Raw genomic sequence first — 17,943 nt, 5'->3', positions numbered from 1 at the left:
AATATCCTTTCCAAGGCCTTCATTGCCATATAATACCACTTCTGAAAGAATTGCACTAGCTGGTGATAAGTTTCAGCGTGAAAAACAAAGTGCTGGTCATTACTTCTAAAGCCCTGAACGGCTTAGGTCCAGGGTTCTTAAGAGAGCGCCTCCTTTGTCATGAACCCTGCTGCCTCTGAAGATCATCTGGGGAAATCCTGTTATGGCTCGTCTGGTGACAACTCAGGGCTGGGCCTTCTTTGTGGCTGCCCCAGGACTTCGGAATGCACTCCCTGTCAAAATAAGCGCTTCTCCCTCTCTGATTGCTTTTTAAAAGACCCTTAAGACACACCTGTTTTCTCTGGCTTTCAATTAAAACTGTTTGTTCTACTCTCTGAAATTGTTTTGTTTGTTCTGTGTATTGTTTATAATTGTTTTTATTCTGTGTAAGTGTTTTAATGGTTGTAACTTGGATTATGTACACCGCCTAGAGATTTACATATCAGGCAGCTCATAAATATGATAAATAAATACATAAGTTCATGGAAGTGGGAGGAAAACCTTGTCAGTTTCATCAGTGCTGCCCTCAGCCCTCTGATGAAAGTGACATAATTAAAGTTAGTTCAATATGTGTTATGCAGTTGTATGAGAAAGAGTAACAATAAAAATGACAGCAATTAAAAACCAGCAACAATAGACAACATCCATCTTGAAGTGTGTGTGTAAGTGTGTGTGTGTGTGTGTGTGTGTGTGTGTGTGTGTGTGTGTATAATAACTGCTTCCATCTTGGAATCTTTTGATAAAGTACCTTCCTCCTCTGCAGATCTCATGAACCCGCCTTGGAGTCTGCAGAAGCACACAGGACCAAGCCAAAACCAAGACTGAAGCTGTCTTCCCTACCATCCTCTACAGAAAAGGTAGTATCTGACTGAAATGGCTTGGCAGCGGATTCAAGCCAGAGAAAAGAGTTCTTCTTGACACAACTGTGTCGTTCATCTGTGGAAGTCAGTGCCACAAGATATGGCAAAGGCTACTGGTTTAGACATGGAGTTAGACCATTTCATGGCAGAGGAGAGATCTCCTCAAAGGCTATTAGCCAAGATACTTCAATGAAACCCCGTGTTCAGAGGACCCATGCCACTGAGTACTGGTTCCTGGTGAGGGGTTGCTCCAGCAGAGCTGGGGGTCTTCCTGCATACCTAAGCAGGAGTTATCAGAAGCAGAGGAAGAAGGCAGGCCCATCTCACCAGCCATAGGAACATAGGAAGCTGCCTTGTACTCAGTCAGACCCTTGGTCCATCTAGCTCAGGTTTGTCTTCACAGACTGGCAGTGGCTTCTCCAAGGTTGCAGGCAGGAATCTCTCTCAGCCCTATCTTGGAGATGCTGCCAGGGAGGGAACTTGGAACCTTCTGCATGCCAGCATGCAAGTGCTCTTCCCAGAGTGGCCCCATCCCTAAGGGGAAGATCTTACAGCAGACAGGGCTCACATTTATTGTTTGCTGTTTGTTTGTTTGTTTGTTTGTTTGTTTGTTTGTTTAAAATATTTCTATACCACCCAAAACCTGTGTCTCTGGGTGGTTTACAATTAAAATAATTTAAAACATTAAATCAATAAACAATTAAAACCATTTAAAAAGTTTAAAGGATTTTTTAAAAAAAGATTAAAAACATTTAAGGGAGGCATTTAGTCCTCCATCCACATGCCAACCAGGGTGCAACCTGCTTAACAAAGGGGCCGTTCACGCTTGCGACCGCAAGACCAGCTCTCCTCTCCATGCTAGCAGAAGGGCCTTCCTTTCAAGGGTGGCAGCTTCCGGGGATCCTTCAGGAGAGGGTTCCTGAGCCCTGCCTTCCTCATCGGGGGACCCTCCTCTAATATAGGGGGTTTGGCTCATGGGCCATGGCACCCTGCTGAACCTAGCAGAGTGCTGCCGTTTCCCATTTTGCCAAGAAATAAAACTCCTCTGAAACCTCCCTTTCAGAGATCCAGCCTAGAAGATATCTCTCCAGCAGACAGTGGTGTTGGCGTAAGTCCATTCTTGGCTACAAGGAACAACTCACAACTGTACGGAAAAGGTACGCTTTGTTTACTGTGTGTTGCTTGTGTGTGTGTGTGTGGGGGGGTGTCTCCTTTCTTCCTCCAGGGAATGCTATGGAGCATATGCCCCAAGAAGAATGCCCAGGAATAACATTGTGACTGCAGGCCGACTGAGCATTTTAAGAGCAGCGAGGGTGGTGTGATAGCAACCTACAATTAAAAAAACATTTTGTTCTGTCCCACTGCGGAGCTGCGATAAAACTGATTCTGCAATCTGCAGGTTTTCAGTGCACTCCAAACCAGATCAGGAAAAACGCCATTTGAAAAAGGCTCATTCCAGGGATGTGTATGCAGCAGCCATTGCACGGGGGTCTTGGCTAGCACCAGTGACAGCCATGACTGGAGCTTCTCCCAACCCCAGCCCAGGAGCTGTTTTGCAATGGCTTCTCAGTGTTTATTGAAGGTGCAGTAATGGCACAGTGTGGAAGTAACGTGCCTAGGGAGCAAGAGGTTGCCAGTTCAAATCCTCGCTGTTATGTTTCCCAGACTATGGGAAACACCGATATCGGACAGCAGTGATATAGGAAGATACTGAAAGGCATCATTTCATATTGCACAGGTGATGGCAACAGTAAACCCCTCCTGTATTCCACCAATGAAAACCACAGAGCTCTGTGGTCACCAAGAGTCGACACCTTGCTTTAGATTATTCTGCTTCAGCACCACTGAATCTGAGATGCATTCGCCACCTGCTAGCACTACTCACAAAACTAATCTTTTTGCTCTTTTGAGTCATGAGTTAATTTGAATTGGGGGGGTGTACCACTGAGTATGGGGTGAAGTGGGATGTGCTTGTCTGGAGGAAAATGGGAAGAAAACAAGAATTAATTGGCATCACCTGATATTGCTAATGCTCCCACATACTCTTAGCTCTGTGCACAGGTAGCTCCACCCTTTGTTACCCCTGGCTCTACCCATTACCTGCCCTGCCTACTGCCCGACCATTTCCAGGTGCCACCAGCCACCACTGGCCCAGGCCTGGGTGAACTGCAGAGATACAGGTCTCTCAATGAGCCCCTGAATAGCCTCTGAGGTTTCTCCTTTTTTGTTGCTGTAGGTTATGAAATACACTCGGCAACATCGGCAAAGTTTTCTGAGAAGGACCTTGATGACTTTCCTTACTCAGCTGGAGTGGATGTGCCTGATACAGCAACAGAGAGTCCAGCAATCCAACCTGTTCCACCCAAAGACACCAATGCCGCCTGCAGCAAGATACCAGTTAAGAGGAGGTCTAGCAAAGGTATCTCTTCTCCCAGCACAGATGCCAGTCATCGGTCTGAGAAACCAGAGTTGGGTCTATCAAAGAAAGAGTTGTCAAAAAGCTCAAATTTTCCTTCTGCAGAGCTGGAAAATGGCCCAAAGACACCCCCAGGTGGGCGCTGCGTGAAGCAAGGGGCCAATTATACGATCTCATCTATCAGCAGTAAAGATGACGAAACTGGCCTGGATCGAGAACGTTTCAAGAACCTGAAGAACTTTTGGGAGAAGGGAGGCGAGTCTTTCTTGGCTAAGAGTGTCTCTGAGGAACCTTTCGAAATGGCCAGCAGCATGGAGGTCAATGGGAGGCCGACGCGACTGAACCGGACTCTCTCGGCACAGTCCAACCAGAGCCAACATGAAGACAACCAGCTCAATTCTAACATCTACCCCAAAGGCAGAATCCCCTACAAAAAGACAGCCACCTTGTCATCCAGCGAAGATGAACCCACTTACATTGCACCCCCGAGGAAAGCATCGGTCTCTTCGGTCCCCAGATCCACATACGGCAGAAGCAAAGGGGCAGCCGCGGTCCATGGGAATGGGAAGCAGAATCCCATGGAAGAGGAGAAGAAAGTGCCACGCTGCCCTAGGCGATCCAAACTGCCGGTCCGGGTGCCTTCTGTCAAAATAGAGTCACCGACCAAAGAGCGGGGTGGGATCCTTTTTGAGCCAGAGACGCCCGCAGATGAGTTTGTCATGGCGGAAGAGAGCAAGCATAAGAGAGATTCGTTGGCTGGCAGGGTTCAGATATTGATAGAAGCTGCATCTTTGGAGGAGATTGATAAAGCGGTCAGTGCTATGGAAATAGGTTCTGACCCAGTCACTCAAAACAGCCTGGACACTGAGGAGGAGATGCCTGAGGATGAATCTTCTAGTCCTGCAGGGGATCTGCTGCAGAATGACACCGCAGGTGAAAGAGAAGTCCCTCAAGAAATGGATTCCTCTATGCTTTCAGGTAGCGTTAGTTAGTTAATAATTGTTTGGAATTAGCCTTTCGCCGTGACTTCGTCATGAACCCTCCCGCCTATTAAGAGCATCTGGGGGGGATTTGGTTACAGTTGCCACTGGCACATTTAGTGGGCCTTCTCTGTAGCTGCCTCGGGGCTCTGGAATGCACTCCCTGTCAAAATAAGAGCTTCTCCCATCTCTGGCTGCTTTTAAAAAGAGCTTGAAGGCACACCTGTTTTCTCAGGCTTTTAGTTAATTAATTTCAAACTGCTTGTTTTGTTTTGTAAAACGTTAATAGTTTTATCCAGTTTTATACTTGCATTTTATCAATCAATCAATCTTTATTATGGTCAAAGACCAGCACAAGATATAGTACAGAAACATTAAAACAGGACTCATAAATATTATTATAAACCAGGTAGATGGACCTAAGATGCTGTAAGACCATGGCTATAATTAGCCTGAAGGAATAATAACAATAATTATGATTATTATGGTTGTTGTATTATGATTATAATAAGTGAAATGTAACTCTAATGCTGATAATGATTATAATATGATTGAGATTAATAGAATACCACTCTAAAACTATAGAGAAATCAGTAAAATAAAAAACTACAGGGTTAACTCTACAGTTTAGGGTAAGCCTAAAAACTGTGAAAAGAATTAACAACGTAAAAATGAAACAGGAGTAAGTATACAGCTATCCTTAAAGATAGGGCATCTGAAAGTATAGAGTGAATAAGATAACATAAAAAACTACCATGTGAAGTAAAAAAGCAAATTAAAATTATATAATCAAGTAAAATAAGAATCTACAGGTGGTGATATTAGCTGGTCATCAGGACCCGGTGGATCTTGCAGGCTTCCCCACAAAACCTGGCAACATTATACATGAAAGACCGATTGTCATCTGAAAGCAACATCTTGGTGTAGACTTGACTAGAGCGACCAGGGTGTTTAAGAAGCAGGGGAGAGATCAGCCTGTCCCAACTGTCTTTATGGAAGAGACACGGAAGGGCACATGGTCTATGGTTTCCACCTCTCCAGAGTCACAAGGACAGAGCCTTTCCATAAATGGTATCTTCTTATATTTGCCTTCCAGAATGGCAGAGGGAAGGACATGACATCGGGCAAGGGTGAATGCCCTTCTGTGGCTTGATATTTCCAGTTGTGCCAGATATGCAGGGAGGGAGACGGTAAATCTGCGGCTGTCCACAGCCAGAAAGCCTGATGCCTTACTTAAATCTGCCTGGCATTCCATGTCCAGAATCCTTTGTTTAATGGCCGCTTTTACCTTGTCCCAGCCCATTGCAAATTGGAGGGATGGGGAGAGGCCCAGCTGTGCCACTTTATTGTAGACTGCCCCTTTCCATGAGGATTGAAAATTGTCCTGAAAGGTTAGTGGGGCCAGGCCCCTACTTGTATTTTAAATTATGCATGCCTCCTAGGGACACCTATCAGACGGTACACAATTATGATCAATAAAAAATTAATTAACAGAAAGAGAACAATGCCAATAAGCACATCTCATATTTATTTTATTCAGATTTTTTTTTTTACTGCCATTTGCCCTAAGACCCCAGGGTGGTAAAGAAAAAGTTGAACATTAAAAAAACCTTAAATAAAAACATCTTTAAAATAAAGCAGAGGCAGCTACAACCACTAAGAGGAGTAGCAGGGCCAACCTGTTGGCCAAACACCTTTATAAAAGTGACAGTCTCTTCTGAAAGACTGCAAGAGTGGGAGCTGTGCAGATCTTAATCGACAGTAAATTTCTTAGCTTGGGGGCAACCACCGAGAAGAAACTGCCCTGCATGCTCGACAAATAAGCTTCGGCAAGCATCAGCATGCAAGACCTCCCAAACCTCCCAACTGAACTGATTGATTGACTGATTGATTGATATACCACTTTTCATTAAAATAATATCAGAGCGGTTTACAATATAATTAAAATTGGTTGGCTTAAGGCTGTAATAAAATTGATTGATTGAATATAATTAAAACAATGCATAATTAAAATACAAAAGTGCAGATAATATGAATAAAATAATATCTCTATTTAAAAATGAAATAACCCATTAAAAACAATAATACATAAAACAGCAGCAGTAAAAACAATATTTTCATTTAGAAGCCTGAGTGCAGAGCCACGTCTTTTGTTTTTTGCTAAAAACTCACAAGGAGACTGAGGAGTGGATGCCAGCCAGGAGAGCATTCCAAAGCCTGGGGGCCATGACTGAGAAGGCCCTGTCTCGCGATCTTGTCAAGTGGGTAGATGTGAAAGAGAACCTCAATTTTGAACTTGATATTTTCAATAATAATAATAATAATAATAATAATAATAATAATAATAATAAATAATTTAAAAAAAACATCCAGAGCAGTTAGGAACATAGGAAGCTGCCATATACTGAGTCAGACCCTTGGTCTATCCAGCTCAGTATTGTCTTCATAGACTGGCAGCAGCTTCTCCAAGGTTGCAGGCAGAAATCTCTCCCAGCCCTATCTGGAGATGCTGCCAGGGAGGGAACCTGGAACCTTCTGCTCTTCCCAGAGCAGCTCCCTCCCCTAAGGGGAAGATCTTACAGTGCTCACACATGTAGTTTCAAATGCAAACCAGGTCAGACCCTGCTTAGCAAAGGGGACAATTTGGCTCATGGTGTAATACAGGCGTGTTTGTTTTCAATGTATTCCAGAAGGAAACGGGCGTCATTCTCCTGTGGCCAAGAAGCAAACACGCAGCAGTGGCTTCAGTCTTGCAAAAAGCATGGTGAACCTCTACACATCCACAGAGAGTGAGTGGCAGAGACTGCTGCGATCCGCTTGTCCCACTTTTTCAACGCTCCGGACCCAAGCCATCTGTGACTCCCTGCGCGAAATGCATAGACTCCCTTTCTCCCTGTTTACCAGAGACACTGGGCTCGTTCTCATGACCGTATGGGGGTGGGTGGGCTGGACCTCATGCCTACTAGAAACCCAGAATCTCCTTTGGGCTCTGCAGCTCACATGCCCAAGACATGGGTTTGGAAGCCTAACATCTCACTTGGCCCTTTCTACACAAGCCAGGAGCATCAGAATGGCTGAGTTCAGACGTTCAGGATAGCCACCGTTATAGCTGGAGGAGGTTGTGACTGCAGTACGCCCTAATGCGAAAAACCGCGGTTATGGGCCAAAAGCTAGCTCCGGTTTGCCTTGCCAAATCCCAATTGGAAGCTTTACCGAGAACTGAGGTTTTGCCACCAAAGCGTTACGCCCGAATGCTAACTCAGCCATAACCACTGTTTCATACCTATTCCAAACACCAGTCATAGAGGTGGCAGTGATGTGCCTCGGCACCCGGGCAGCAGGGAGGGGCTCTCCTCTCCTTCCACTGGAGTTTGGCTGGCCACGGTTGGGTGACCGTCTGTGGTATGATTTGGAGTTAAGCACTGAAACCTCAATCATGCTTAACTCCAGTTAACATGTACGTCTGAACTCGGCCATAGTTTTGGATGCCTTGTAACTTTGATTTCAACCACTAGAGGGAGCTGAAACCTTCCTTAAAGCAATGCAGTCAAAGACATTGATATCCTCTTCGTTTTCTAAGGGTACCCAAGATGACAAAGCATAGGCTGCAAAAAGACACTTAGCATCCTGCGGATTATAGGAGGCTTGTCTTCGGTCTGTTGCATTCCTTTTTGCTTTACTATTTGCTGTTTCTTCCTTGCTAGTTCATGCACCATGGCCTCATGCATGTAGTGCTCAGCCATAGCTCAGTGGCAGAGCATCTGCTTTTCACTCAGAAGATCCCAGGTTCAGTCCCTGGCAGCATCTCCAGGTAGGAAAAAACTCCTGTGTGAAACCCTGGAGAACTGCTACCAGCCAGAGTAGAGAATGCTGAGCTAGATGGACCAATGGTCTGACTCAGCAGACAGCAGCCTCTTAATTCAGAATGAGGTTGTAGTTCAGTGGTAGAGCATGCATAAAGTCCCAGGTACTTTATGCTTAGCATGCATAAAGTCCCAAGTACAATCCCTGGCAGCATCCCCAGGTAGGGCTGAGAAAAGCCCCTGCCTGAAACCTGGGAGAGCCCCTGCCAGTCAGTGTCAACAATACTGAGCAAGGTGGAGCAGTAATCTGACTCTGTTAGGCAACTTCCTAGATTTGATGTGTGTTTCTTGCTGCTTCAAAGTATAGCGTGCCTAATTCTGTTTTGTTCCCCTCTTCTTGCCTCCAGCCTATACCAAGCCTCAGATACTAACCCACCAGTACCTTGAGCCTGAGAGAGCCAAAGACCTGAGCAAATCGACTCCCTTGCTGCTTTCTGAGGTAGGCCCACTTGGGTGGCCAGAATCTTGAGAAGCAGGTGCCTGATCCAAGCTGCCCAACCCTTGATGCTTGTCCCTGACATCTGGCGAGTGATGTGTCCTTAGCTGTTATGAACAATCAGTCCTGAAGGTCCTATCCTGCATGGATTTGTTTACCCCTCCAGGATTCCCAGCCTCGCATCCCTGGATATTGTTGGACTACAGCTCCCATCATTGTTGCTGGGGGATGATGGGAGTTGTAGTCCAACAACATCTGGAGATCCAAGATTGGGAACCCCTTGTCTACTCCATGTGTGATCGTGCATGAGATTGCATTTGCCTGTAAGGGGGCAGAAATGAAAACATAACCATAGACATCACTCTGGGCTCCTCAGAGGAAGGGTGGGGCCTTAATGTCAAAATAAATACATAAATCCCCCTAATCTCGCAGGCATGATTGCGATTTCTGTCATGTGGGGGCGGGGCAGGTACTTTGTGTAAAGACGTGGCAGATTCTTCACCAATTTTGGTGGCGGGGTTTAAGGGAAAGGGCTGGAATCCACAGCCAGGAATTGCCTCCACTCTCAGCATCCTTGGGCATTCCTGCACTTTCCATGACCGGTTACTCGTTCCTGAGGCTACCTGTGCAGTGCAGACATGATCTTTGACTGCAGCATATACAGCACCCCACAGACACTACATCCTTTCCCCCACCTGCCCTGATGAAACCTCCCTTCCTCCCTGTTTCCATCCCACACTCCTCAGGGCTCCTGTTCCAGGGTTTAATGCTCCTGTTGCTTTGATTTGCAGACAGAGTCAGACACGGCTTCCGAAATCAGCTTCCAGTTCAGCAGGCACAAGAAGTCGCCGAGCGTGGGCAGCCATTCTTCGGATATGGCCTCTGTCTCTTCGGTAGGTGCTCGAGGGGTCTCTGCACATAGGGGGCCCACTCTGCTCTGAGCAGCAATGGCCAGATGCCTTTCCCAGCCTTGCTGAGGCTTTTTTTAAAAAAGCAAAGATGCTAAGGAATGGACCTAGGACCTTCTGCATGCAAAGCCACCCACCTACTATGGTTCCTTCTCTCCACTTAAGAACATAAGAACAGCCCTGCTGGATCAGGCCCAAGACCACACAGTGGCTTATTCACAAGCAAGAGAGGAAGGCATGCCCCCTCTCCAGCTGTTGCTCCCCTGGAATTGGGGTTTATAGGCATACCTTGGAGGTAGGCTATAGCCACCAGACTAGTAGCCATTGATAGGCCTGTCCTCCATGAATTGGTCTAAGCCCCTTTGAAAGCCATCCAAGCTGGTGGCCATCACCACATCCCATGGCAGAGAATTCCATAGATTAATGATGCGCTGTCTGGAAAAGGGGCTTCCTTTTATCAGTCCTAAATCTGATTTTTATCAGTCTGAATCAGTCCTTTCCTGGCCATCAGTTTCATGGGATGACCCTCAGTTCTGGTGTTGTGAGAGAGGGAGAAAATTCCCAGTCTCTCCACACCATGCATGATTTGGTTGTCCTGTCTCCCCTTAGCCACTTTTTTCTAATCTAAAAAGCCCTCGATGTTGTAGCCTTGCCTCCTAAGGAAGGTGTGCTCATCCCTGTGAATGCTCCTCTTTCCCCTTGGACAGGTCAGCGGCAGCGTCCTGAGTGTGTACAGCGGTGATTTTGGGAGCGTCGAAGCCCAGGGACTCGTTCAGTTTGCCTTGGATTACGACGAGAAAAACCGAGAATTCCAAATTTACGTTTCCCAGTGCAAAGACCTGGCCATTGTGGATGAGAAGAAAGGCAGGACGGACCCGTGAGTGGAGATCAAAAGGCTAGACTGGATGGTAGCAAAGGGGGTGGTGCTTTCCATGCATAGCAAGGGGCTCAACCAGGGGTGGGCCAACTTGGCCCTCCAGTGGTTGTTGAACTACAACTTCTATAATTCCCAGGCACCATTTATTGTGGCTGGAGAAGATGGGAGTCGCAGTTCAACAACCACTGGATGTTCAAGCTGGCCCACCCCTGGACAAAATGGACACCACTGGGGAGTCTGGGATCCAGGGCCACCATCCTATGTACTGGGGAAATGTAAGACTGTGGTCCGATTAAAGGTTTCATAGTCCATTAATCTTATGGTATTTGTTTGATTGACTAATCAAATATGCATCAATGTGCATATGAGATGAACTTTTTTTTTAAAGATGTGGCACCTTTATCGCAGTCATCACCAGGGCTGCACAACTTCAGGCCTCCCGCTGTTGTTGGACTATCGTCCCTGGCTATTGGCCAGCGTGGCTGGGGTGGTGGGAGTTGTCGTCCAAGAACAGCTGGAGGGCCCAAGTTGGGCAGTCCTGACCTAAAAGTAGCATTTCCCCTTCTCCTGAACACAGGAGTTAATGCCTCTTCTAAGGTGCTTGCCACCCAAGTTTTATAAACATGAGAACATAAGAACAGCCCTGCTGGATCAGGCCCAAGGAGGCCCATCTAGTCCAGCATCCTGTTTCGCACAGTGGCCCACCAGATGCCACTGGAAGCCACAGGCAGGAGTTGAGGGCTTGCCCTCTCTCCTGCCATTACTCCCCTGCAACTGGTACTCAGAGGCATCCTGCCTTTGAGGCTGGAGGTGGCCCACAGTCCTCGACTAGTAGCCATTGATGGACCTCTCCTCCGTGAAGTTATCCAAACTCTTCTTAAAGCCATCCAGGTTGTTGGCTGTCACCACATCCTGTGGCAGAGAGTTCCACAAGTGGATCACATTTGTATTTAAAAACAAACTAAAAAAAATAAAAATAAACCAGCTGCCTTCTTAGTCAGTCAAGATATGTTTAACTTTATGAAATGAATTGATAAGTTGCCGAATCTAATATTCTGTTTTCAGATTTGGTTTTTGTGAAGCGCTGGGGAAGAAGAGGTAGGATTCAAAGAAGAGTTTTGGTGGGCATAGGGCAGGCCGGCTAGAGCAGCATGTCAGAGCTTGAGACTGCAAGGGAAGCCATGATCAATGAGGAAACCTTAACCCCATTATTTTTAAAATCCCCGTTCCTGTACAGTGGTCCCTCGACTTACGAACTACTCGACATCCGAAGTTTTCGACTTACAAACGACAAAAATGACCGGAAGTCGTTGCCGGTTTAGATGCGGCTTCCTTGACTTACGAATTTTTAGATGCGGTTTCCTCGACTTACGAATGTTTCCAGACCTCCGTGGGTGCGCTTTTCGACTTACGAAAATTTCGACCTACGAACGTGCGTTCGGAACGGATTAACTTCGTAAGTCGAGGGACCACTGTATATTGTTTTGAACCCTGTCTGCCAACCAGTTTCCAGATCACTTCCTGCCACCATGAGGTCTAGAAACTTCTTTTTTTGAAGAGGAAAACAGAAAGCTGGAACTCTCACCATTCTGCTCAAGCAGTCCGATGTCATTTCTTGTACTTGCACATAAACCCTCTTCAGACAATACGTTGTATGGGTGTACAGATGGCAGTACGCGTATACATGTTTGTGTGAATGACTGTACCTGTGTTCATTCTGAAAGTAACGCTGGGTCCAGGCCTCTCAAATGCATGATTCGGATCGGAAGCATACTGCTGAACCTGTGAGCAAGGCTTCCCCTGAGGCGACCCGGGGCTGGGGGCGAATCAGCGTGTGCGAGGCCTCCTTCACACTTCAGTATAATTCACATTACATGTTCACACACACATATAACTTCTTTATTTGACACATTTGCGTCCCTCTCTTACCCTCTTGTCAACCGTGTCCTAATGGCCGGACAGGGCTATCGTCTCACCCACACGATTCCCAGAATTCTGGGGAACCATTTTACGATCACGAAAACCTTTCCTCCTAAACAGTCGGATCGTTTTTCATGGTTCGTGGCTCCCGACTGGCAGCCCCGTTACTTCCCATTCACCTGGTGATAGAAAACTTCATGGTCCCTGGACCTTTCCCAGACAACAGGCTTTTTTTACCATGGGTTTTCTGTGGGGCTTTCCTGCAAGTTCGAAGTGGCCCAAAAGAAACGATGCCAGAAAATGTTTTTTATAAATCCCGGATACAAACTGGACCACATGCTAACGTGTCATGGAAAACCCAAATTGTGTGTGAAGTTCTCCCCGATAGCTCGCAGGGAATTTGCAGTAAATTTGGCCAATATGTGAACGCACCCCCTTCGGTGTGGAAAAGATGCGAACTAAAAGCCACGTGTGAAAAACCTCCTGTTACACGCAGACACACACACACCACCACCACCACCACCTTCCCAGATACCCTCTCACATTTCACCCATAGATGCTGCTGCCTCCACCACCACCACCGAATCACCTGCAGAGGTGCTTTTACCTCTAGACTTCGGGGCCAGAAGTCCAGGGCCTGCAGAAGTCCTGGGGGCCCCCAGATGCTTTTGAGTCTGTCCTGAGTGGTGCAGTTTGTTCCCTCAAGAACCTACAAGTTAAAAAAACGATGCTTAACTTGCAGCAGGGGGGCCCCCAAAGGCCTTTAGGTCCAGGCTCCGAAATTATCTAGGTGCACCTCTGGTCACCCGCATGAATATCCAGCTTTGTCACAACCTCCTTCCCCATCTTTTACAGGTGGAGACCTAACAGCAGCTCTTCCATAGCAGTCTCTAAATCACCACCTGACCATGTCTAGGCAGTCTCTTTCCGTATGCGTTGGAATGATTTATAACTCCACACCGATGCCAAGCTAACCACCCAGCGGGATTCTTCATTAGACATGCCGTCCGCTTCAAGGGGCCGGTTTGTATGTTAAGCGTCTGCTGTTTTTTACTGTTAACTCCGCAGGAATCTCTTTCCAGGTATGTCAAGACCTACCTGCTTCCAGACAAAGCGCGGATGGGCAAGAGGAAGACATCCGTGAGGAAGAGGACCGTGAGCCCCATTTACAACGAGGTGTTGCGGGTAAGGATGGATAAAAGCGTGGGGAGGGACGGAGCAGGGAAAGGGCTGTGGCTCGGCGGCAGAGCATCTGCTTTGCGTGCAGGAGGTCCCAGTTTCAGCACTTGGCAGCAGCTTCAGGTAGGGTTGGGAAAGACTCTTACCTGAAACTCTGGAGAGCTGCTGCCAGTCAGAGTAGATAATACTGAGCTGTGGACATAGGAAGGAACATAGGAAGCTGCCTTCTGCTGAGTCAGACCATTGGTGCATCTAGCTCAGTACTGTCTGCACAGACTGGCAGCAGCTTCTCCAAGGTTGCAGGCAGGCGTCTCTCTCAGCCCTCTCTTGGAGATGCTGCCAGGGAGGGAACTTGGTGCCTAGATGCTCTTCCCAGAGCAGCCCCATCCCCTGAGGGGAATCTCTTCCAGTGCTCACATGTTTCCCATCCAAATGCAAACCAGGGCAGACCGTGTTTAGCAAAGGGGGAAACTCGTGCTTACTACCACAAGACCAGAGCCACCTAATGGCACAGCGGGGAAGCAACCTGCCTAGAGAGCAGGAGGTTGCCGGTTCGAATCCTCACTGGTGTGTTTCCCAGAATGTGGGAAACTCCTCTATCGGGCAGCAGCGATATCGGAAGGTGCTGAAAGGCATCGTCTCACACTGCGTGGGAGATGGCAATGGTCAACCCTCCTGTAGTCTACCAAGAAAACCACAGGGCTCTGTGGGCACCAGGAGTCGAAATCGAATCGGCAGCGCAACCTTTCCTTTCCTTTCCTTTCCTTTCCTTTCCTTTCCTTTCCGTTCCTACCACAAGACCTGTTCTGCCCCAATTTTAGATGGATAGATGGTCTGACTCGGCAGAAGGCAGCTTCTTATGTAAGCCATGATATTATCACCATCACCACTATACTGTGCCTCTTTCCAACAACAAAATAAGTGACCAAATGTTTAAAAAAGGAACAGGAAAATAGTTCCCTGTCTCAAAAGGGCCCACAGTCTTTAAAAAAATAAATAAAGGGGAGATACCCGCAACAGCCCCTGATAACAGGAATGCTATGCTGGGCTGAATAGGGGCAGTTGCTCTTCGCCTGCTAAATATAATAATTCTGAATATATCACAGCTGTTTTGGGCTGGGATCAGACACTTTCTGTTAGAGTCAGGAGAAGAAGGTGGCTGCTTCCTCTCTCTCTCTTTTTCCTCCCACCAACTTGCATCGCCTTCCACCATCTTCCACAGTCATGCCTACCAAGGAGCTGCCAGACCATTAACTGGGCCCTGTGGTATGATGTAACTGGGAGAACAGGAAGAAAAGGGAAGGCGAGCTGGCCCTGTGGTAGCAACCATGACTTTGCTATACCATCCAAATGGTTCTTTTACTGGGTCAGCGAGCCAAAGAACATCACCAGCGGAGAAGTTTTAAAAGGCTTTATTTGCTCTGCAGAAGCAAAGGTTCTGGTTGGCTATTGCCTAAATTCCTGAACCCCAAGCATCATTTTCAACAGACTTTTATACTTTACAGATCACGTAGGCAAGTAATTACATGATGATTACATTATCTCACTTGTATGTAAATAATAACAATAGAAATCGCTGAGGAGATTCCGATGATAACGGTTGAGCTACAGAGGAAGTCTCAGAGATAACAGTTGGGGCTAGAGAGGAAATTCCAGAGATAACCTTTAATTAAGTTCTTATCATATAGTGTGTTTTAAACCTCTCAGTATAAAATTGGTTTTCTGAGTATATCAACTTGTCCCCTTTGCTAATCAAGGTCTGCCTTAGTTTGCCTTTAGATGCGCAGCTACATGTAAGTGCAATAAGATATGTGGCCACAGCTCAGAGGCAGAGCATCTGCTTTGCATGCAGAAGGTCCCAGGTTCAATCCCTGGCAGCATTTCCAGGTAGGGCTAGGAGAGACTCCTGCCTGTAATGTAGGAGAAGCTGCTGCCAGTCTGGGTAGACAATACTGAGCTAGATGAGCCAAGGGTCTGACTTGATAGAAGGCAGCTTCCTATGTTCCGAAAAGCAAAACGTTTGCATGTTTCAAGGAGAGGAGAGCTGGTCTTGTGGTAGCAAGCACAACTTGTCCCCTTAGCTAAGCAGGGTCAGCACTGGTTGCAGATGATGGAAAACCTGTGAGCACTGGAAGAGATTCCCCTCAGGGGATGGGGCTGCTCTGGGAAGAGCAGAAGGTTCCAAGTTCCCTCCCTGGCAGCATCTCCATGATAGGGCTGAGAGAGACTCCTGCCTGCGACCTTGGAGAAGCTGCTGCCAGTCTGTGCAGACAGTACTGAGCTAGATAGACCAAGGGTCTGACTCAGTATATGGCAGCTTCCTATGTTCCTAAACTCCCTTTCTCCTTCTCGGCAGTATAAAATAGAGAAAATGGTTCTGCTGATTCAGAAGCTAAGTCTTTCGGTGTGGCACAATGACCCTTTGGGGAGGAACAGCTTCTTGGGTGAGATGGAAGTAGACCTGGCCGGCTGGGACTGGAGGAACAATAAGCTGAACTGGTATATGCTGAAACCCCGGGTGAGTGTGCTTCAGCCAAGGAGGGATTCTCCTTAAAGATATGCCTTCAGGGTTGTGTGTAAAGTGCAAGGGCCTGATCTGTAAAGGGAGAGTTTGCAACGGATGGACCACCACAGAGCAGAGGCTCAAAAACAACCTCAGACGGCTCAGGCAGCAGCGATGTGTAGAGGCTACTGCAAGCATCACTGAAATGTGAGCTCTGCCAGCAGTTCCCTTGACCTCAGGAAAGGAAGGCAAGCAAAAGCAGGATTTCAGCTTAGCAAAGATTTCCCATCTAGTCCCAGGAGCAGAGCCACCGTTGGGCAAATAGGTTCAAAGAACCTGGGCCGTTGTTAATCTGGGGCCGCACCTCGCGGCACCGACATGCCCCCATATCTGACATCAAACGTGTGTGTGTGTGTGGGGGGGTAATTTCACTCTCTTCATTACCCCATTTGGTAATGAAATCGGCCTTCGCTGCATTGGCAGCGTGGGCTGGAGTGACTCTCCCTGCCTTTAAAGAGAGAGTGTTCTGGTGAGAAAGGGACAGTGGCTGCTCTCTGACTCCTCCCTTCTATATTTTCAGCCACAGTTTTTTTCTGCAACATTTCTGAACATTGCAAAAATACCCAAATTTTGTGCACGAAAATCAGCTTGTAGCCCGGCTCCCAAATTTCCGAAAGTGCACTTCCCTCGTGGGTGTGGATATGCTTAACATAACAACTCCAGCAAAAGTCTCCTGGCTTGAAGAAATTTTTTGGGGGGAAGGGGAAAAACACTTTGGGAGTGGAGATATGGCCTCTGAGATATGAGTTCGTGGAGGAGTGCATTAAATTGAGGGGGAACTCCTCAAATCCACAGGGGAAATCTGCACACTGGTTCCAGAGCACCAGCTCTGATCATCAGCTGGTCAAAAATCCATGTGTTTATGCGCATTTTGCCTATCGTAGACTTTTCTGTTGCAGTCTCTCTCTACAATCAATTGCGTTGACCATCGAGGAGTGATAAACCTGTCCATTAAGTACATCCCACCAGGATCCCTAGGTAAAAAAAAACCCTTGTGCCTTCAGAAAAATGTTTCAGGCTGCTAACAGGGAGACTCCATGAAATAGCCACTCTCGTGACTGTATATAATGAGGCTATTCACACCAGCAGCCCAACCCAGGCTAGGGCCGCCCAGACTGGGTTGGACTGCTCGTGTGGAGCACCAGGATTTTTCCCGATCCTGGTGCTTCCGCCCCCGCTAGTCCAATTTTTTAGCCCGGCGATTTGCCGAGGCTAAATGAACGGAGGTTTGTTTAACTGGGGTTCGTTTAACCGAGGTTCATTTAACCTCACCAACAAACCGGGTTTATTTAACCTAGGTTCATTTAACTGAGGTTTGTTTAACCTTGCCAACAAACCATGGTTTGTTTAATCGAGGTTCATTTTAACTTGGTGGCCATCGTGCTCACTGGGCTCCCCCTCCCCTGGTCTGCTACCATTTCTAGCAGCGAGCTGGGGGAAGGAGTGGCCGCACCGAGTGCAGTGACTACTCTAATGTGAGCGGCTGGCAGGAGGGGGAAGTGTTCCCACTCCCAGCTCTTACCTTTTCCACGCCGCCGCTCGTGTGGGTTTGTGGCGTAGCGGAGGGAAGCACGGCTTCCACTCATCTGGTGACCAGCTGCCTTCCCCCACAGCCCTTGGAAGCAGCAGCCGACGGTCGCATGTGCAACCTCAACGTCTCATATATATTACCGGAGATTAGAACGGAATATATCCCTAGCCCAAATGCATAATGAATGACTTTTAATTTGGGGGGTTGCTCCTTTGCCCTCCACATGCAGCTCGCCTTGCACCATCCAGGCAGGGCCGGTGCCAGACTATTTTGTGCCCTTGGCAAACACATTGACACTCGACACTCTGCGCCCCTCTGAGGTCTGCACCCAAGGCGGCTGCCTAGTTGGTCTAATGGTAGCCCCGACCCTG

General features: G+C 47.5%; 1 protein-coding gene across 2 annotated transcripts in view; it reads left to right on the top strand.

Annotated features, from left to right (window-relative positions):
* Positions 1–17,943, top strand: part of LOC128335716 (synaptotagmin-like protein 4) — a 69,127-nt gene that overhangs the window by 42,728 nt on the left and 8,456 nt on the right. For both annotated transcript variants that reach the window (XM_053274398.1, XM_053274397.1), the window contains exons 5-14: positions 803–896; positions 1,963–2,056; positions 3,136–4,293; positions 6,986–7,084; positions 8,506–8,597; positions 9,386–9,487; positions 10,210–10,379; positions 13,382–13,484; positions 15,835–15,996; positions 16,941–17,019. In XM_053274398.1, coding sequence (XP_053130373.1) covers positions 803–896; positions 1,963–2,056; positions 3,136–4,293; positions 6,986–7,084; positions 8,506–8,597; positions 9,386–9,487; positions 10,210–10,379; positions 13,382–13,484; positions 15,835–15,996; positions 16,941–17,019 — 2,153 coding nt within the window. The remainder of the gene's footprint in view (positions 1–802; positions 897–1,962; positions 2,057–3,135; positions 4,294–6,985; positions 7,085–8,505; positions 8,598–9,385; positions 9,488–10,209; positions 10,380–13,381; positions 13,485–15,834; positions 15,997–16,940; positions 17,020–17,943) is intronic.

The sequence above is a fragment of the Hemicordylus capensis genome, chromosome 11 (genome assembly GCF_027244095.1).
Source record: "Hemicordylus capensis ecotype Gifberg chromosome 11, rHemCap1.1.pri, whole genome shotgun sequence".
NCBI lineage: Eukaryota > Metazoa > Chordata > Lepidosauria > Squamata > Cordylidae > Hemicordylus > Hemicordylus capensis.
This window is presented reverse-complemented; position numbering and strand designations above follow the sequence as displayed.